General features: G+C 31.7%; 2 protein-coding genes across 3 annotated transcripts; both read left to right on the top strand.

Annotated features, from left to right (window-relative positions):
• The first annotated feature begins 523 nt into the window (after positions 1-523).
• LOC108905833 (serine/threonine-protein kinase fused) lies at positions 524-6599 on the top strand. The gene is made up of 12 exons (XM_018708864.2): positions 524-548; positions 614-727; positions 782-895; positions 948-1093; positions 1152-1264; positions 1436-1647; positions 1698-1885; positions 1960-2321; positions 2372-2634; positions 5308-5605; positions 5659-5966; positions 6020-6599. The coding sequence occupies exons 2-12, from the start codon at positions 617-619 to the stop codon at positions 6077-6079; spliced, it is 2175 nt and encodes a 724-aa protein (XP_018564380.1). The 5' UTR covers positions 524-548; positions 614-616; the 3' UTR covers positions 6080-6599.
• Positions 6600-13971: 7372 nt separating this feature from the next.
• LOC108905834 (magnesium transporter NIPA2) lies at positions 13972-15783 on the top strand. Of its 2 annotated transcripts, XM_018708866.1 has the most exons (5): positions 13972-14416; positions 14478-14620; positions 14706-14991; positions 15263-15574; positions 15633-15783. In XM_018708866.1, the coding sequence occupies exons 1-5, from the start codon at positions 14197-14199 to the stop codon at positions 15635-15637; spliced, it is 966 nt and encodes a 321-aa protein (XP_018564382.1). In that variant the 5' UTR covers positions 13972-14196; the 3' UTR covers positions 15638-15783. The 2 variants fall into 2 exon arrangements, with proteins under 2 accessions (XP_018564382.1, XP_018564381.1); XM_018708865.1 differs by lacking the exon at positions 15633-15783 and having other exon boundaries at positions 15263-15626.
• The last annotated feature ends 4980 nt before the right edge of the window (positions 15784-20763 follow it).

Raw genomic sequence — 20763 nt, 5'->3', positions numbered from 1 at the left:
ACGAGATGAGGCAGGATAAAGAGGGATAATCTCCTTCCATCCCAAATCATTGAGGCCAATTTCTAGCCATGGAATGATGGCGCGCGAATAATGGTGCGGTTATTATAGCGCTGAAGCACTGGACAGTCTAGTAACGAAGTTGCGCTTACAACGTCAGACGAAGTAGATTATTTAATATTTATTGCGAAAAAAAAATAAAAGTTACGTTTATACAAACATTGTCATTTTAAATTTCTCGCGCACCCTTTTCATACTCTTCATAATTACATCAGCGCCGCCTGTACGTGACCCAAGAAATGGCACTTTTTTACACGGAGTCTACACTCCTTGGGGGCATTCGTTTTGACAAAAATAGTACCTATTAGCAACTAATATCAGTTCAGAGTAACTTTAAGCTGCTAAGCTACTAATAGAGTAGCCAAGAATCGTACGATATTTTTGCCAAATTGAAAGGCCCTCTTGTATAAACATAAACTGTAAACTCCATAGTTTTGTCTTTTTTTCTGTTTTGTGGTTTTAAGATTTGACAGACAGTGTCACGGCGATAGGTTAAGTTGTTTATTTATTTCTATATTAGATCTATGATTTGTTTACATTTTTTGTTTTCAAACAGAAAATGGATAAATATGAAGTTATTGGAACCCTAGGAGAGGGTTCTTTTGGAAGAGTTTACAAAGCGAAACAAGTGTCTGATAGTAGCCTTGTGGCTCTTAAAGTGATTAGTAAAGTATGTATTTAATATAAAAAAAATTATTTCATTTATACATGACATACATTTTAGAGAGGACGCTCCTCTAAAGAGCTGAAAGGTTTCCGTAGAGAATGTGAAATTCAGAGAGATTTACATCACCCAAACATAATTCAGATGTTAGATTCCTTTGAAACAGAAAACGAGGTAAGTTATATCTATTAATAGATCTGTAGGGTATTAGTTTATTTATTCCTAGATTGTTGTTATAACTGAATTTGCTCATAAAGAACTAACTGCAGTGTTGGGGAAGGAAGGTTACTTATCGGAGGAACGTGTCCAACCAATCGTTTGGGATTTGGTTTCAGCTTTGTGTTATTTACATTCTAACCGAGTTCTTCACAGGTAAACCTATGAAGTTTTCTATATACGAGAAGGTAAATGTCGTGCATATATTTTTTAGAGATCTAAAACCACAAAATATCTTATTAGACATTAAAAATCGTGCAAAATTATGTGACTTTGGCTTTGCAAGGAATATGAGTACAGGAACTCATGTCTTAACTTCAATAAAAGGTATAAAATTGTGATCACCTCTAAGAATTTAAAGTGCTATGGTTTTTTTGGGTCTTTATACCGTGGCCGATGTACCTGGTCGCTGCCAGTTACAACCTTATTATCAGGATAGGCCAAGAATGTGTTATAATCACTACCTTTAAGAGTATATAAAAAGTTAATTATTTTAAGGTACTCCTTTATATATGGCTCCAGAACTTATAGACGAACAGCCCTATGACTATAATGCAGACTTGTGGTCTCTCGGCTGCATCATATATGAACTTCTAATGGGCACTCCACCATTCTGTACTGCTTCTATACTGCATTTAATACGTCTTATTAGGCATGAACAAATTCAGTGGCCGACATTTTTATCTGACAACTGTACTTCATTTTTAAAGGTATACCATTGTCGGTACAACTTACGTTATTAACAATGCCGTATTTTTAGGGGTTGCTTCAGAAAAATCCGACAAAAAGGATGACGTGGGATGAAATTCTTTGTCATCCGTTCGTGAAAGGTCATGTAACTTTATCAAAGAATACAACTTCTATGCCTCTTACTAGACCATTGTCGGCAAATACTTTACAACTGAAAGAACAGCAGAGGAAAGACAGCATTAAAAGTAAACATAATAAGTGAGTTATTTTATATGTACCTATTGTCTTTGATGTTAGTAAAATATTTTAATTTTATATCTAAACTTCTGTAGAGCTGCATCTTCGAAAAGTAATGAATGCAATGAATATGCTCCTGAACAAAAAAAGTCCAGTGCATCAAAAAATAGTAAAACATCCTCTCAACACTCAAATAATAGCACAAAAAGATCGAATAGCCAGGACATTAAAAATAACAATGTGGAAGAACATCTGCAAAATTTATCATTAGAAAATAAAAATAAAGGATTTTCTTCATGGGAAACAAATAAATTGGACTATTCAGAGCAAAAGAAGTCAGGTGAAAGGAAAAACCTTAACAAAAATGAGACATATAAAGACTCAAAGGCAAACATTGATCATGTGAAGCAAAACTGTTCAGAAAAGGAAACCGGAGAGAAAAGTAAAATGAATAAATGTGAGTAGTGAAAAATATCATATCAACAGACACAATTGTACTTTTTTCAGGTTTCATTGAAAAATTGAATTTTATTGAAGACAATCAACCGATAGAAACTGACGAGTGGATTGTTTTCCTACAAAGAACAATACAAGAGGTAATAAATGGTGAAATGGGCACACTCATACAGCCAAGTCAAACAAACATCATTGTTTCGCCCTTAAGAAACTCAAATGCAAATTCGAAAGTACTGACATTTGTGGCACGGTTGTTGTCTATACCTTTTGTTATTAAAGGAACTACAGAGGACACTCTGACTCAAATAAAAAAGGTAACAATACGAGCAGTTTATAAAATGTTAACTTTGCATCGGTTCTCTTGGAAGTGGTGGGCAATCTCTACATCTACGATTTAAGTAACTGGTACTCGAACAGTCCCAATATTTAGATAATAACTCGAGTGAAGTTTCACTCGAAATTTAGATGTTGCTGTTTTTAATAATTCTATATGTCTTGCTTACTTCTTTAGCAAGAAGCGTGGAAAAGTAAAAATAAAAATGATAAATTGTTACATCTGATACAAATGACGATAAGTTATTTATTTAAGTGGTTATTTATTTCAAATTTCTCCTTTTCAGTGTGGCAGAAATACAATATTAAATAACAAAATAACAGCCTTGCCCGGGGGACTGCTATGTTCAGTATTAGCAGTTCTGGCACACTATACCAGCGAGCTACAATATTTTGTTCATCATTCAAAGCTGTACTCGAGTTCTTACATGAATTTGAGTTGTCTTGGTTTTTTGCTTGAGTGATCATAACTAGAGAGCGGACAATGTGTGTCTTTAACCCGAAAACGTAACAAGATTAGGTCAAATTCAGGTAGAGATGCGTACGCGTTCAAAAATGAATTATGTGTAAACTGTGTAAAATATCAGCACCGTAACAAGGTATAGGCAGAGTAGGCACACGCAAGCTGCTAGGATGGAACGAAGTTAAACACAAAAATTTAAAAAATATTTTTGTAAAAACATTCTGGGAATTTTTGTAAAATCCTTGTAGTTTTTGAAAAAAAAAATTATTGAATTTGTAGTATTTTCAACCTTTATATCGCTGGACTACTGTAGTTTCTAGCGTCATTCACGTTGTACGATGTGCACAATGCGCTTTCTCTCCACGTGGTCCCAGACAATTCCGAATACTGAAATCCGATGTTAGTGTTTACATTTTTGAGATAGTGTTTACATTAGTTCTTTAAGTACCAAAAATGGTTTGCATATATAGCAACTCGGGAGTTGATGGATATCATTTTAATTTATATTGAAGCAAGACAACATTTGTGTTAGTTCGTAGAAACTGGATACGACGGACCCAAATGTGTTTACACGTCGGTGGACAAAATTTTGAACAGTTGTTGTAATATCAGGTATGTCAAATTATTTTATTAACTAAAACCACAAATTAATTTTATTAATTAATAATAGCATAAACAACAGTTGAATTTGCTGATGTAAAATAGGTGTTATAAAATTTTATTAATCTCTTTCCTTGAGAAAGAAATTCTTCCAATTTTTTGTTCGTTAATTTTTTTTAAACTTTACCGCTGTGCCAGTCGCCGACTGCATGCTTTGCCTTGCTTTAAGTCAGGTTTTACAGTAGACCATCTGCCATGCATAAGTGTATTTTTAAATAATTTTCGAACTGCCTTTTTTGATTTTTTTTTACAAAATTGTGTTTATAAGTTATGAATCACCCGGTATATTAATTTATTATTTTTTTAATTCCTGATTATTAGTAGATTTACTTTTAAATTTCTTTTTTACAAATAAGTACCTTTGTACTTAATATTTATTTGTTTCTACAGTCGTCATTGTGTTATTTTTTATTTATATTTATTATTTACTTAACCAAAAAATGTAGGTTTATATTTTGTTGTGACTGTGAAGTTTATTTATATATTAGAATATATATTTTTTAAGTTTTGATAATTTAAGTCAAACAATTCATCATGTTCTATTTTTATGTTTTTGTTACGTTTTTAAAAATAAAATGTTTGTTTTTGAGTTTTTGCATATTTTTCGTTACACAATTTAATTTAACAATTAAGTATGGGCACAAAATTAAAAGCTTGCCTATAGTAAAATTTCTTCTAGTTACGGCACTGTAAAATATAATTATTATGTATAGCAAATATATCGTATTATCCTCGCGAAGATTTGTATTCTTTATTTAAAATCCGTCTCATGCAAACTGGTAAAACAACGAGAAAATAAGTAAGTTAATTTAAATCTAAAGATATCAAATGACACTCGTACCTATCTCTCGTCCATCCGTCAACATCATATACATAGATAATAAGTATATGGTCAACATCGATTGCGTTTATCGAATTCCTATTGGTCCGAATTCAAACTGCAGCCCTGATATGAATAGAGCGTGGATTGGACTATTCTAACATATGGGTCGCCTGAGGTTATTCGTTACATTAACTCCTAATTTCCAATTAAAGAAACAACACTATTTTTAACTGAACTTTATTTAATAAATATGAAGTTATACAATACCTGATTTTCTAAGTATTCTATAAAGCCTAAAAATATATGTACCGTGGAATTTTCGTGAATTATCACGTAAATTCCCAATGTGTACCCGACACGCCACTGTGTCATGGATAATGTATCTATGTTTATGGATGACATATCTATGTTCAAGGTTAAAGACACAAATTGTCCGCTGTCTGATCATATCATTTACTCGTATATGCAAAAATAACAAGTGTTTATATACATATTTTATATTCGGGCTCACCCTGTAGACTTATTATCTTTTGAAGTTGAGAGTTAAAAGACGATTTTTCATTGTAACTTCTTTGTTCCTAATTAAATTTGGATAATTGTTAGGAAATCGTTGTCAATTTTTGTGAAGCCTACCCACCATTTCTTAAACATCCTGTATACATTAAAATTGACTTTTCAGAAGTAATTGATGTGAATCTACTTTTTCAGGTGTACCTGGATGTAAAATTAGTACCCAACTTAGTGTATGCTTCCAAATTACTTCTTCGGGAATATAGAGAACATACTCCCTCTGAAGCTTCGTCTCCTGGAAATTCTCCACTGCCTTCTACTGCAGAAAGTTACAGAGGCATTTCAGAGTTATGTACGGAGGATTTCCAAGCACTTGAATACATGTTCTTGCTAATTTCACATCTAGTTCACTTGGACGATCATTTTATGATGCAATTTTGCGATGCGGTTGTAGTATTGACTTCCTATGTGTTGATGAAATTAATGTTGCTTTTGTGTAAGCATTTGTATGTTTGTTGATATATGCTTTTATCATCAATTTGTTTTCAGCAAAGAGGAGACTGAGAATTGTTTTAGACGTAATGGCCATATTGACCCATTTGTTGAGACAGTGTCCTGAAAACGGAGAAATCATCGAAAAGATCCTGTTAAAAGAATCCAACAACCCAGACGTTAAGCAAATAAATTTCGTTGATTTGCTGAGGCATTCGAATTCAATTTTAAGAGAGAGATCAAGTTATTTTCTGCTGTTTATAGGCAAATGTTTGCCAGAGAGTACTATGAGAGTTTTTTGGAGTGATGTTTTGAGGGATACGTTGGAGGCTTTGATGTATGATTCAATAGAGACTGTTCGTAATGTAAGATTGTTTAAAACAACTGAAACATTTGATTATTAATTTACCTTTTTCAGGCAGCTGAAGTGGCTGTGTCCGAGTTAAAAAGTAAAGACTATTACATTGTCGTCAAATAAATGTTCTTTTGAAATGTGTTATAATTATATATAAATGAGTGGCTCTAGATTATCAGAGGATATTAAGACTGGGAATATTAAATTTCCTCTATTAAGTGATTTGACATAAATAGTATCCTAGTACTAAAATTTGTGTTCAATTTGAAATCGATGTCCTAAATATCGTTATATTAGATTCTGCATAAATGTTTACAAAAACGCGTGACCACCAAGCTTAGGCAACCAATTATTAGTTAAAACCCCTAAATCTTAGTAATCCATGACTCGTTTACAGTGAACAATGACAAACCGTTGCGACTATGCTCTAGATCTAGATAATGCGATGGCTGAATGGTTGAATAGAATTTCGTGATAAAATTCCACCAATCATGGCGAGCGAAAGAAAATGTATTTTATTATAACCTTTATTTTATTTTAATAATTATAGAAATTTTATATAAATTTAATAGCTAACGTGAAGGAAATAAAATTACTATTCCAAAGAAAAAGTACTGGTTACGTAGTTACGTAGCTTGTAATCATTTATGAAAGCTCTGTATGTATAGGTTATAGGATCTATTAAAAAATTAGAGAAATGTTTAGTGTCATTTTTTTCTTACTGTCGCTGTTACCAGCCCACAAATTTTTTATAATAATTTTATACTTAAAACTTCATTATTCCATTTATTGTTTAAAGAGACAAAAAATGACATTTGAAAATTTGACAGCTGTCAAAAGGCTGTTTCATAAATTAATATTCTGTTTATAGATCAAAGTTAGAGTTCGGTGTGAGCATTGAACGAGTGTGGTCGACTAAGCGATAAGCCGGTGCCGATACATATTTACTAACCTATTTGTGTTCAACATCCCCTTTGGTAAGATATCCTTAATTACAGAACATACAATAATTTAATTAAAGCATCAATTTCATTAATAAAATACATATATTAACTAATTCATAAAGTTAAAATACAAAAATGAACCCAGAATCTGGGGGGCCTTCGCCCCCCAATAATCATCCCGTTATTGAAAATAAAAAGAAATTCAAATATCAGACAAATGATTGTGGTCCTTATATAGTGTATATTCAAGCTAATGAGACATTGGAAAAAAACTTAGGAAATCTAAATCATCTAAGCATAGCTAGAGAAATATTTGAACTTAACCTTGAACATATAAAAAAATTTGAAAAAAAGGGCAGGAATAGATTAAGTGTAGAATTTAAAAACTATAAAGCAGCAAATAATTTCTTAGAGAATAATACATTACTAGAAAAAGGATATAATATGTTTATTCCTTCAAACCTTGTATCTTGCAAGGGAATTGTAAAATATGTAGATAAAAATTTCACAATAGATGACCTATACAAATTCTCAAAAACAAATAATCATAAAATTATTGATATAAAAAGAATGAACAGACGAACAATTAATGAAAACGGGGAGACTGTATATGTGCCCACGAGTACAATACTATACACATTTTCTGGTAAATTATTACCAAGAACTGTAGATATTTGTTTTCTGACAATGCCAGTAACAACTTACAAGTTACCCGTAATCCAGTGCTATAACTGTTTCAGATTTGGACACATTCTTAAACAATGCAAAGGGAAAAAAAAATGCAACATTTGCACAAACACTCATGAGGGCTCTTGTGTAGAAAATATGAGATGTCTCAATTGCGCCAGTACGAATCACAATTCAACAGATAAAAATTGTCCGGAATACATTAGACAGTTAGCTATAAGAGAAAAAATGGCAATGGAAAATATATCCTTCTTTGATGCAAACAAAAAAATTCCAAAAACATATCAAAGACAAACAAATTATGTACATCCACGGGACTTCCCAGTTTTAAGTAAAAATTCGGGCATAGTATGTTTAGATGAGATTGATAATAAAAGTAAAAATTTAAGATCATATAGTCAGGTTACACAAAATCCAAAAAAAAGAAAATCCAATGATACACCAGGATTTGATAAAGTAGCACACAATCAGTGTCTAGTAACTCCTTCGGGAAGGAGTAATAGTTACAGTAATTCTCCAATAATCGTAAACACACCCACCGATAGCATAAATCAAGAAAATATGATAGCAGAACTGATTAGTAACATGAGTGAGGAACAAATAAAACAAGTGATAGGCTTTGTAGAACATATTTGCAAACGAAATACCACATATGTGGACAGGGACAAACCAGGGTGCTCAACAGACCCATTTTATTAAATAACAAACAAAAACAAATAATAAAAAATGTATAATAAAAATAATAATAAAGTAGATTTAAAAATTATTAGCTGGAATATTAGAAGCATAAACGCAAATAAACACAATTTAATTTTATTGATAAATGAATATGAGCCAGATGTTATCGCTTTAAATGAAACTTGGCTAAAATCAAATCAAAGCTTTCACATTAAAAAATACAAAATAATCAGAAAGGATAGAACAGACGGGTATGGAGGGGTTGCCTTTGCAATAAAAAAAAATATAGATTTCACAGTGGTAACAGAAAACCATCCTTTCCTTCCTGAAAATACACAAACGATGGCAATAAAAATAAATAATATCACAGTAATTAACATCTATAGCCCCTCAGGCAATAAAATTAACATAGCAACATGGTCTAGATTTGTAAATACATACAATTCCCCAAGAATCATTATGGGCGACCTTAATTCACATAACCCATTGTGGGGAAGTAAAAAAAAAGATTTTAATGGAAATACAATAGAATCAACTCTAGAAACCTTAAACCTAATATTGATGAATGACGGGTCTCCCACTAGATTAACCCCTCCCGGTTCAAATGTAAGTGCAATAGACTTAGTATTATGTTCACCACAAATCGCAATAAAAACAAATTGGAGTGTGATACCAGACTGCGGATCAAGCGATCACTTCCCGATCTTGTGTACAATTCATAAAGCACAAATCCTACATCATTACAACAGTCCACCAAAAAGAAACTTCAAGAAAGCAGATTGGAAAAAATACTATCTTCATATAACAGAAAAAACAGATTCTATCAATAAAAATATTAATTATAACGAATTATATAACATTATTAATAACGCTGCGGAAGAGTGCATTCCAAGAAAAAATAACAAATTTAATAATAATAAGTATCCATCAACCCCGTGGTGGGATGAAGAATGTGCAAAAATTGTTAAGGGTAGGAAAGTAGCGATCAGGGAATTTAGAGAAAATCCGACTGTAACCAATTATATAGCAGTTCAAAAAAGTATAGCGATAGTAAAAAAAGTAATTAAAATTAAAAAAAAAAATAAATTTAGAGAATTTTGCTCAAAACTAAATAGAAATACTTGCACGACAGAAATATGGTCTATGGTAAAAAAATTCTCATATGCATTATCAAACAATAATGATACTAAACTTCCAACAACTGAAATCGCGAACGAAATTTTAAACGAGTTAACTGTCTGCCAGATTGATCCCGGGTTCCAAATAATTGATAACAACGAAAACATTAACAAATTTACATATGCCGAATTTGAAACAAATTTAAAATATAAAAAGGACACTGCGACGGGAGTCGACGAAATTTCATATTCTATGCTAAACAACCTCCCCATAAATGTCAAACTAACATTACTTAATTTATTTAACAAATACCTAGAAGGAGAACACATCCCTCCGGATTGGAAGAAACATACTATAATCCCTTTCCTCAAACCAAATAAACAAGACAACAATCCAAATAACTACAGGTTAATAGCATTATCATCATGTGTTTGCAAAATATGGGAAAGCCTAATAAAAAATAGGATAGAATGGTTTGTTGAAAATAACAACATTTTCGGGGATCTACAAAGCGGTTTCAGATCAGGAAAGAGCGTAGTTGATAATATAAGTTATATAACAACATACATCCAATTAGGGTTTAGCAGAAATATGTTTACGGTAGGGGTATTCCTAGACATAAAAGCAGCATACGACAATGTTAATATTTACAAATTATATAAAAAATTAATAACAATTGGCATTCCCACATACTTGTGTAATTGCGTAATGAATCTCATCTCAAATCGAATTATTCAAATTAAAGATAAAAATGGAAACCTAATAGGAAATAATGTTACTAACATTGGTTTAGCGCAAGGGTCTCCGATAAGCCCTTTATTATTTAATATTTACATTCATGATATTCAGGAAAAACTACCCTCAAATATTAAAATCATATCTTATGCAGATGACATTGTTATTTTATGCAGTGGGTACCAGATAGAAAATTTAATTGAACAAATTAACAAAGCTCTAAGTCAACTCCAGGTTTGGTTTGAAAAACATAATCTCACGATTTCTAGCAACAAAACTCAAGCCGTTATATTTAGAAAAGGAAATTCCAAAAAAATAACAGGCAATACAAAATATAATAATAACAACATCACATGGACAAAGGAGGTAAAATACTTAGGGATAATATTGGATCATAATTTAAATTTTAATAAACATACAACGTATATTATAGATAAAATTAAAAAAAATATGAATATCATGCGTGCATTATGTGGTACCTGGTGGGGCGCAGACCCTAACACTTTGCATAATATATATAAAAGTCTAATTAGAACTCATTTAGATTACGGATGCCAAGCAATCAGTCCCCTAAGCAAAAGTAATAACAACAAAATGAAAAAAATACAATACCAAGCCCTAAGAATAATAACAGGATGTATGAGATCAACCCCGAGAACAGCTTTACTAGCAGAATGCGCAGAAATGTCAATTGATTACAGAAAAATATGGTTAACAATTAAATATTTAACAAAGGTTTATTCAATAATAGATCATCCTATCCAAAATATAATTGAAGACCTTCATGAATATTGTACATTAAAAGTTAATTATTGGAAAAACAGAGAGGAACCAATAATAATTAAAACATACAGGGATTTTTCACAATACTTTAAACAGATTAAAAAATTAGATAATATACCATTTTTTGTATATGAATACGATCATCAAATGCATACTTTAGATTACAAGAATTTAAAACTAAAAAAGGGTGTAGATAACAATAACGAATTCAAATACCTAATAGAACAATCATATTCGGATTATTGTCAAATTTTCACAGATGGATCTCTAGATCCTGTCGAAGAAAAAGTGGGTGTGGGTGTATTCATACCACAAACTAATTACTCCTATCATGATAGCCTCCCCAAATTTACACAAATATGCACAGCAGAAATCGTTGCGATAAATAAAGCTTGTAGTTACTGCCTGATAAACAATATCAAAAAAGCGGTAATTTTCTCCGATTCTCAGGGCGCCTTGGAAAAAATAACTTCTTACAAAAATTATAAAAGAAAAGATTATATCACGATTCTAACAAAAGAAATGATCATTAATTCTAATAATAATGGAACATGTATTGAATTAGCATGGATTCCGGGACATACTAATATTCTAGGTAATGAAAATGCAGATTGGCTAGCAAACTTAGGGAAACATTTTGCAGTCACCAACAACATTCCACTAGATAAAAATGACATTTTGATTGCATGCAAAACATTCCTTAATAATAAATGGCATCATTTTTGGGAAAACGAGTTGAAAAATAAAGGTAAATGGTACTCGGGGGTACAGTATAGGTTCCCCAAAAAACCGTGGTTTCAATCATTCCCATACTTTAACAGAAATCACTGTTCTACAATGATACGTATGCGTACTGGTCATTGTCTCACCGAAGCACATAAATTCAAAATTGGTGTTAATGATAGCCCAGAATGTGAATGTGGCCAAATAGGTGATTTAGATCATATCATTTTTGAATGTGAAATTAACAAAATTCCAAATATTGACATATATTATCTAATTGCCCAAGCGTGTAATACACCAACCCCGATTAATGTAAAACTAATAATGATGAATTTGACTGTAGAAGGATCAATAATTCTAATGAATTTTTTAAATACCAATCAAATAAATTTATAAAGAATAATGGAATATTTGAATTAAGTTAAAAAAATAAAATAAAATAATAATAAATAAATAAAAATAAAAACAATAACAAATAAAAAAACAACATATGAATGGGTCACTGTGTACACAAAGGCATACAAGGATATGTGAATATAACAAAACAGAATATATTAATAACAAAATTGAAAATAAAAAATACAGGCAAAAAAATATATATGTGTATATATGTATATTTATATACACAGGTAGGACAAAAAATACAAAACCCCTCTATTCATGTCCTGGGATTCTTAAACCGAGGCAACATTTCAGGTGTGTAATGCTCCGCAGTTGCCCCGGAGCGAGAAGAGTCTTTCCTTTGTTGTGCTATCTGTCTTACTAACCCCTTTCGGCGAAAATCCGAACACAAATCTGAAGAAAGTTAAATCTCCGAGGACATGGGAACTCCCAGACATACCACCCGGTATATCCTCCGAGAATGTGTTATAGAATAAAGTGTGAACCTGGCCAAATACATATAAATGTTAGGCCATCAATTGAGAAGAAGAAGAAGAAGAAGAGACAAAAAATGATAGGCTTAAATTATGATTTTGTAAATTAATTACGAATTGTGATGTGATGCCTCTTTTACATTATTTGTTACTCAATGCGGAAGAAGAAGACGATATGATTTCTGTTTTCTTGCACTTATGTTTAAGGCACCACCTTTTGCACAGAGTTTTATACTCTCAAACTGTTATCATCAGTTCTAACATTTCTAAATATGTTTCATAAGATTATTTGCAACTATGAAGTTATCGCGGAAATTATATGCACCGTGTGCTTTAATAAGTGAAATTTTTATTTGGCTCACTACAATAATAAAAACAAGTATGGCCGTGTTCTTTTATTCCTCGTTTTAATGCCATAAATTCCATCGATATATTAAAATTGGTCTGTTTAAAAAATTCTAATCTCTTATTGGCTCTACGGAATCCATTATCGAAATGATGAATATAAGAACACAGCCTATTTGAAAAGTATCAAATGTTTATGTTGTTCCTTTTAGGAGTGTCCAATTGTTTTAAGTTTGAGTTTGAAGCATTTAAAGAATAGAACAGTAGAATACTTTAGGCGCAGTTCCAAGACGATTGGAAAGCAGCTAATATAGTACAAATTAGAGACTTGAGCTAATTTCAGGTGACGTCATACAGACGAAAATAAGTTGGCTGACGAGCATGCCAGCAATATGATGCTTCTACTTCATTAAACGGCATATTATACATGTGTAGAAAAATTTGCATTCTTGCTTAATTTGGTGGCATCTAATTTCTAAATCGAACGAGTTCAACTGACAAAGTGCGCACTCAAAAAGGCGCGTTTGGCATTATCATCTCTAAATATACGCACGCGATTGGTTGGAACATTCATTTTCAACCAATCGCAGCATGCTAGAGTAAGACAGCAACTACTGAGATGTTCTTTATATCTCTGGAGTTTGGAGTATTTAAAGAGTAGAAAATAGAAAAACACTTCAGGAACAGTTCCCTGGCAATTGGAAAACAGCTACTAGGTGCTAGATGTTAAACAAATCTTTATAGTGATGGGCATAATCGACCAATTTTGATAATCGAGTTATCGTTAATCGAGTACTTCTAATAATCGAGTGATCACTCGAGATACGAGATATTGGTCGTTTTCATCCCAGCGGCGCACAAATATGTTTGTATTAGTAATATATTACTTATAAGCGTAGCTAAAAAAAAGCACACACTTCAAAACCTAACCACTTTTTCGTTTTATTATAAAAAAAGGTTACGCAATCAGTGACTATTTGCAGTATGCACTAACATTTTGGGGTGCAACCGTAGGGTAATAATCACTCGAGTGGTGGGAGTAAACATCTCGAGATATCTCGAGTGATCTCAATAATCGAGTACCACTCGATTTTTCACTCGAAATCTCCCATCACTAAATCTTTATGTCATAAATGTCATTGTTTGTCAAGATGTGAACCAAAAATTTCTGAATTATTTATTAGTTATACCATGAAAGGATTAGTAATATTAGCACATCAAATACAATATAAGATATCTTTTATGACTTAATAATTATGAGGAATTTGAAACATTATAGGAAAATAAACAAGATAAGTAACATAGTGCAAAGAATTATAGCAAAAAGTTGAAGAAAATTTAATATAAAATTATGGAAAATACTTCAGAAGTTTTGAAAGAGAAAACCTACAGTAATTTAGACTTTTATGTAGGTCTTACTTTGGCTATAAGTTCTTCAGTATTTATTGGATCAAGTTTTATTATTAAAAAAATTGCGTTGATAAGACTGACACGAAAGGGCAGTCTTAGGGCTGGAGCTGGAGGATTCGGTTATTTGAATGATTGGATGTGGTGGTTCGGGTTTCTAACAAGTAAGTAAAAATGTTATTTATATTCACAGAATAAAATCTTAGATTTTACGTCTTGTTTCAGTGGGTGTCGGAGAAGTGGCAAATTTTGGAGCATATGCTTTTGCTCCTGCTTCATTAGTAACGCCTTTGGGTGCACTAAGTGTATTAGTATCTGCCGTTTTAGCTTCCAAATGTCTTAATGAAACTTTAAATATTTTAGGAAAGGTATACATTTTATATTGATGAGGACAATGTTAAAACATTACCTTTTATAAGTATTAATATTTAGTTAATCAAATAAAATTTTTAGTTAGGATGTGTTTTGTGCATTGTTGGATCAACGGTCATGGTGATTCATGCACCTAAAGAAGAACAGACAGGAACTCTTGATGACTTATTAAATAAAGTGAGAGAACCAACTTTCTTGAATTATATTCTAGTGGTCATATCAATAACAGTAATCATTCTGGTATATATAGGACCCCGTTACGGGAACAAATATGTTTCAGTGTACATAACTCTTTGCTCTGCCATCGGCAGCTTGACGGTAATGGCTTGTAAAGCCCTCGGACTGGCTCTTAAAGACTTTTTTTCAGGTAAGTAAATAGATATAAAATTAACAACTTTTGTATAAATTTTTATTTTTGATGAATATTAAAAAAATGTTCGTTTTCTTATATTTTAAAATACAGTTGAATAAAATAATAAAGACTGCTTTTAAGGCTTCTGTTATACTTATTTAACTCTTGAAATATCAAACAAATAATTTCTTCAATACTACAGTACGTGGCGCAACCTGTAATCTGGTATATTTAAGGAAAAAATATGAATTATGCTAGGTTCATCATGCATAATTTTCTTTTACAGGTACTCTACCTTTTTCAACACATTTATGGATTATTTTTGGTTTACTAGTCATTATAGCTGTTTGTCTTTGCATTCAGATGACCTACCTCAATCGAGTATTAGACTTGTTCAACACAAACGTCGTTACACCAATATACTATGTATTTTTTACAACTATGGTAATCACAGCTTCAGCGATTCTATTTAAAGAATGGCAGAAAATGAGCAGCCGGGACATTGTCGGCGCCATGTCTGGATTCCTCGTTACAGTTGTAGCCATATTCCTAATAAATACTTTCAGGGAAAACCAACAACCCACTAAGCAGAACTTCGGTAGTATTTAGATTGCGTGATATAAGTTGATTCCATTTTACATTTAATAAATTTTCAGTGTGATTCGTTGGTGTTTTTGCTGACCTTTCCATGACCCAAAATTTGGAGTAACGCTGCATTTTGCTGTAGCTGACGTTTTAGTAGATCTTCTGGTGATTGTAAAAGCATCTGTGATGTGTCCTTTTTTATTTTTATTTTTATTATATTTAAGGCCATATAAAAAATATATTTTTTTTAGAAGAAAAGTTTCACAATGATTTTTAAAGTTAGCGCCGTATTTTTAAGGTTTTTAATGAAAGCTAGATTAGATTCTTTACTTAAAATTTTATTTTGAGCTCAACATAAGACTTAAGACAAAAAGGGCAAATTTCTGAAGGAAATTTATTAAATAAAAAACAACAAAGTCGATAAAAAGTAATGAAGTAATGACTCTTTTATACTTAATAAAAGTAATGGTTTGTACCAGTTAGTAGACATTGAAACTGTGACACTCATACACTTTCGCTGCTGACGAATGATCTTTGCTCTCTACTAGATACTAATTTGGAAATCAGCGTTGAAGGAGGCAGGTGGTTCACCCGTAATGTAATTAGATAAAAAGAAATTGCTGACGTAATAAAAAATGTAGAAAAAGTATTTGTTAAAGCCAAGAAGGAAATTGTTGATGCTGCAAATAAAAAAGTTTTTTTATGGCAATTATTCTGAAACTAAGCCATTATTGTAATCAAAGGATGCTGCTGAAACTTCCATGGTTGTTTCATAAATACATACAGGCTGTCTCAGCTATCCTCGCAAGAAATTACATGATTTTAGGTGATTAAACAAAAAGTAGATAACTTAAAAACTAGAAGAGATAGGTATATATCGAAAGAGAATTAAATTGTGTATCAGAATATAGAAAAACATACAGGGTGTTCCATTTAAAAAAAACGACTTATGAAGATTTGAAGTTAACTAAACTCGGCATTAAATTTCTAGCACCCTGTACCTATGCAATTAATCGACTTTGAAAGTATGGATGGGAAGCTTAGGGGTCTAGCTATCCCCTATCCCCCCCTACAAATATTGTTGCTTTATCTTTCTTACTACAAAATACACATGGTTTGAAGCTAGTCACTGTTTCTCTCCATTTTTTTGGAAAAAATTAAATATCTCGAATGCGGTTAATTTTAGGAATAGGGAAACTTCATAAAAGTTTACCTAAAATAACACGTAGAATTCAAAGTTGCAATAATATATAGGGTGTTCCATTTAAAATTAGCAAGATAATGGCGACTTCCGGTATAACCAGAAGTGGTACGTGGACACTATTATTTTAGTTGACAAGGGCACGCCCGAAAACCCGGTATCCCAAATTTTCAAAATTCAAATCGAAGTAGTCTGAAATAATTCTAATGGGCCGTCACTGTATATTCTATTAATAATATGTATTTATGAAAGAAATTTAAAAGGGTAAATAAGAAAAATTGTAGATAGGAAAACAATTATAATCCATATGGCGAGGAAAATCTTTTGACAAACATCGATTCTTATGAACGTCATTTTCATTAATTTTCATTTGAGTATACATAAATGTTTTATGTTAATGTATGTAACGAGAAAGGAAGCTGCCTGATGAAACAATCCCAAGTAAAATATGGGAATAAAAAGATCTCTTTATAACAGCTGTTTTTTTACATGATCAAACTTTGTCAACGGTGAAAACAAGAATATAGGATGTCTCTCTGAATGACTGCGTTACCAGCAGTTAGCAATCTTGTTTGTGACGTTTGATGCCTTTTACATATCTAGATTTCTGGTATCGAAGAATGTTGTTTCACTTTATTTGATAGGATTTGTTTGGATTAGCTTAATACCTTAATAAAGAGTAATTTCCACGGTTGTTGTTAAGCTAAAGAACAACAATCAAAGAAATACAAATACGTACTAAAGTAGATAATCATGAACAACATTGATTCGATTGACTCGGAGATTTCGGTTTCTAAAGTTAAAAACATATGTAAAGGCGGCACATTTATTAGATGCGACATTAGTGATGGTGCTAATAAGTTCATGCATCTGACACATCGTAAATTAGCAGTTATGATCGGAGTAGTTATTAAAATAAAAATTGTATATACCTATTTATTTAATAGGCGCTTGTCACTGCATTGCTGTGGTTTCAATCTGGTTGAGATAAAAGCGACTTTGGGAGTACCTCAAAGGTCTGTACTTCGATTTAATATTTTTTATTTATTTTTATTTATTTTATTTTTATTTTAATGACATCACACGTGGTCTTTCTTTTCAGTTACTGCTGTATGCTCTTGACTTATTTTTTACTACTCCATTTTAAAGGTATTATGTTAATTTAAAAAAAAATCTTTTTTTTTTGGCAAATCTTATCAAATGAAGTCAAACAATGTGCTTTGTACCAGAAATCTAGGTAAGTACCTATGCAAAAAATATCTGTCCGCACAAGATTCCTAACTGCTGATATTGCAGAAAACAACTACTCTATGGGCTACGTGCCCCAACTAGCATTGAATTACACCAGCAATACCTTAGTAAATAGCCAATAATAAATAATAATTATCCAAAATAAAAATTAAAAATAATATACAGGGTGTTTGGAATAGTTGGTACAAAATTTAAGGGGGTGAAAGTAGAGTCAAAAATAGTAAAAAAAGTTCATATAAACATTGGTTTTCCAGAGCACCGTTACGGCCCTCCAAACGGGTCTTATCATTTGGATATTTCTTAAAATAACTTATTGATTAAGATAACGGAACCATGTTTCATCAAAATAAGGTTATAAATAAGGATAGTTTTGTAACTACTCTTAACAGAAAATTTTCGAATTTTTTTTCTTTTGAATTATCAAGCAAATAATATTATTTTTTAATTAATTGGACTTTTTTGAAGAAAAAATTTATCTACTTTTATTTTCGAATTCTGCGTAGTTTAGTCAGAAATAATTATTTTGTAAATACTGTATGACTCAGAACAGTAACTTTTTTTAACATTTTCACAAAGTTGGCATCTTTCATAGTGACAGTTTCATTGTAATGAATAATGATACTAATGATTGTCACTTTCGCGTGCTATGATTTAAATTTTTATGTTTCATTTTCTTAGTTGAGCACAAAGATCACAATCTTTGTGCTCAACTACGCATTTCATTCGATTTTTTTACAACCATGAACCATATTATGCTTTTACTAACCGTGAGTATGCCGATCAGCGTTGACAGACGTCCCGATTTTGACGGGACGTCCCGCTTTTTAAGTCAAAATTAAATGTCCCGCGCGGGACACGCTCAGTCCCGCTTTTCCCGCTCTGGTTTTGTTTTTTTTAGGCATCGATTTTATTTTGAGGACAATATATCCTGAGACCTTTTTTTTTAGCCATCAATTATACAAACCCGTAGCATGTCCCGTTTTTGGATGAAAGAAACCCGCATTTTTGTTCAAAATGTTTCAAAATCCCGCTTTGCCTGAAAAAAAATCTGGCAAAGCTGATGCCGATACTCTTTTTGAGCTGCCAGACTATTTCCATTACAGAAACCATAAATAAAATGTGGTTGTAAAAAAAACGAATGAAATGCACAGTTGGGCACAAAAAACACAAATAAGAAAATAAAGAAACATAAGAAACAGAAGTCGGAATTGATAAAGAGGTTTTAATGGCAGAAACGACCGTAATAAGGAACTGTCAGGAAACGGGACGAAAATATTAGTACCTATATCCGATATTACATATGTTGTCAGAAAAGACACATTTCCAAATTTTAAGGTCAACCGTGGGTCAAGACCGATTCAGTTCTTTAGCATTTGCTAACATTGAAAGAGACATTTCAAAATCCCTGATTCTAGACGATATTCTGGAAGAATTTATTTTAAAAACTTTTAAAATCAAATTATTTGACTGAAAAAAAAAATTTTCTCATTTAATTTTAATATTTATGGATTGGTACAAAAATATATTTACCTTACTTTGATACATACACAAAAATAAAATGAAAAAAATATACATTTTTTCATATTAGGGCTTTAGCCCCCCCAGATCCGATGACTTAACTTCGCCCATGGCCATACATTATTTAAAAAATTATTATTTCTGTCTAAACTACGCAGAATTCGAAAAAATAAGTAGACATTTTTTCTTCAAAAAAGTCTAATTCATTAAAAAATATTATTTGCTTGATAATTAAAAAGAAATAAAAAAAATTGAAAAATTTCTGTCAAGAGTAGTTATTCTTATTTATAACCGACTTTGATGAAACTTATGGTAGTTAAAGACCCTTATGGTATAATTATTACCTACAATTTTCATTCCGTTATCTTAATCAGAAAGAAAGTTATTTTAAAATATATTCAAATGATAAGACCCCTTTGGAGGGCTATATCTCCGTAACGGTGCTCCGGAGGACCAATGCTTATAGGAACTTTTTTTACTATTTTTGGCTCTACTTTCACCCCCCTAAATTTTGTACAAACTTTTCCAAACACCCTGTATATAAATACATGTACCTATCTGATATATTGAAATTGTGTAATAATGTAATTCTTCAAAGAAGAATCATCTATGTATTTTGCTTCCTTTCATCGACCTTGATAAAGACCAACACAAAAAACTAGGTATTGCTAGTGTAATTCAATGCTAATTGGGGCATTGTTTCTCGTAATATCAGCAGTTAGGAATCTTTTGTGTGGGATTAGATATATTTTACTTACTTAAATTTCCTGCATCAAAGAAAATTGTTTGACAAGATTTGTTAGAAAAAAAATCGTTTGAATTACAGGTATCTATAATACCTTTAAAATAGAGTAAAAATTATGAAAGCTAATAACAAAATATATGTTTCTTAAAAAGAGACTTAGAATTATTTATGACAATTGAATCACATATTACATGATGACTACATTTTGTTACAGTATGACATTGAAATTACGAATATTTGACCTGTGCTTGTTCTCAGGCTAGGGTCTGTGTTCTCTGTTAATTTTGGTTCTTGTTATTGGTCCTAAGGCCGATATGGATAGAACTGCTATCCAGACAATATTGATCTGAAACATTTCGTAGTGCCCTCTGTAATTGGTCGCATCCAATGTTCCTACTTTCAATGCAGAAGCCTCATCGTGACTGAGTAGTCCCTTAATGGCTTAGAATCAACAACAAGAACCGAAATGAACATCAGTGGTGGGTCT

Source organism: Anoplophora glabripennis, unplaced genomic scaffold, assembly GCF_000390285.2.
Source record: "Anoplophora glabripennis isolate ALB-LARVAE unplaced genomic scaffold, Agla_2.0 scaffold95, whole genome shotgun sequence".
NCBI lineage: Eukaryota > Metazoa > Arthropoda > Insecta > Coleoptera > Cerambycidae > Anoplophora > Anoplophora glabripennis.
Note: the sequence above shows the minus strand (reverse complement) of the source record. Positions and strands in the feature narration are given on the sequence as shown.

Excerpts from the sequence above, each read along its gene's own strand:
- LOC108905833 (XM_018708864.2), top strand. The coding sequence starts at position 617 with ATGGATAAATATGAAGTTATTGGAACCCTAGGAGAGGGTTCTTTTGGA. Across the intron at positions 1,648-1,697 it reads ACTGTACTTCATTTTTAAAG|GGGTTGCTTCAGAAAAATCC; the intron begins GTATACCATTGT and ends CCGTATTTTTAG. Across the intron at positions 1,886-1,959 it reads ATTAAAAGTAAACATAATAA|AGCTGCATCTTCGAAAAGTA; the intron begins GTGAGTTATTTT and ends AAACTTCTGTAG.
- LOC108905834 (XM_018708865.1), top strand. The coding sequence starts at position 14,197 with ATGGAAAATACTTCAGAAGTTTTGAAAGAGAAAACCTACAGTAATTTA. Across the intron at positions 14,417-14,477 it reads GTGGTTCGGGTTTCTAACAA|TGGGTGTCGGAGAAGTGGCA; the intron begins GTAAGTAAAAAT and ends GTCTTGTTTCAG. Across the intron at positions 14,621-14,705 it reads CTTTAAATATTTTAGGAAAG|TTAGGATGTGTTTTGTGCAT; the intron begins GTATACATTTTA and ends TAAAATTTTTAG.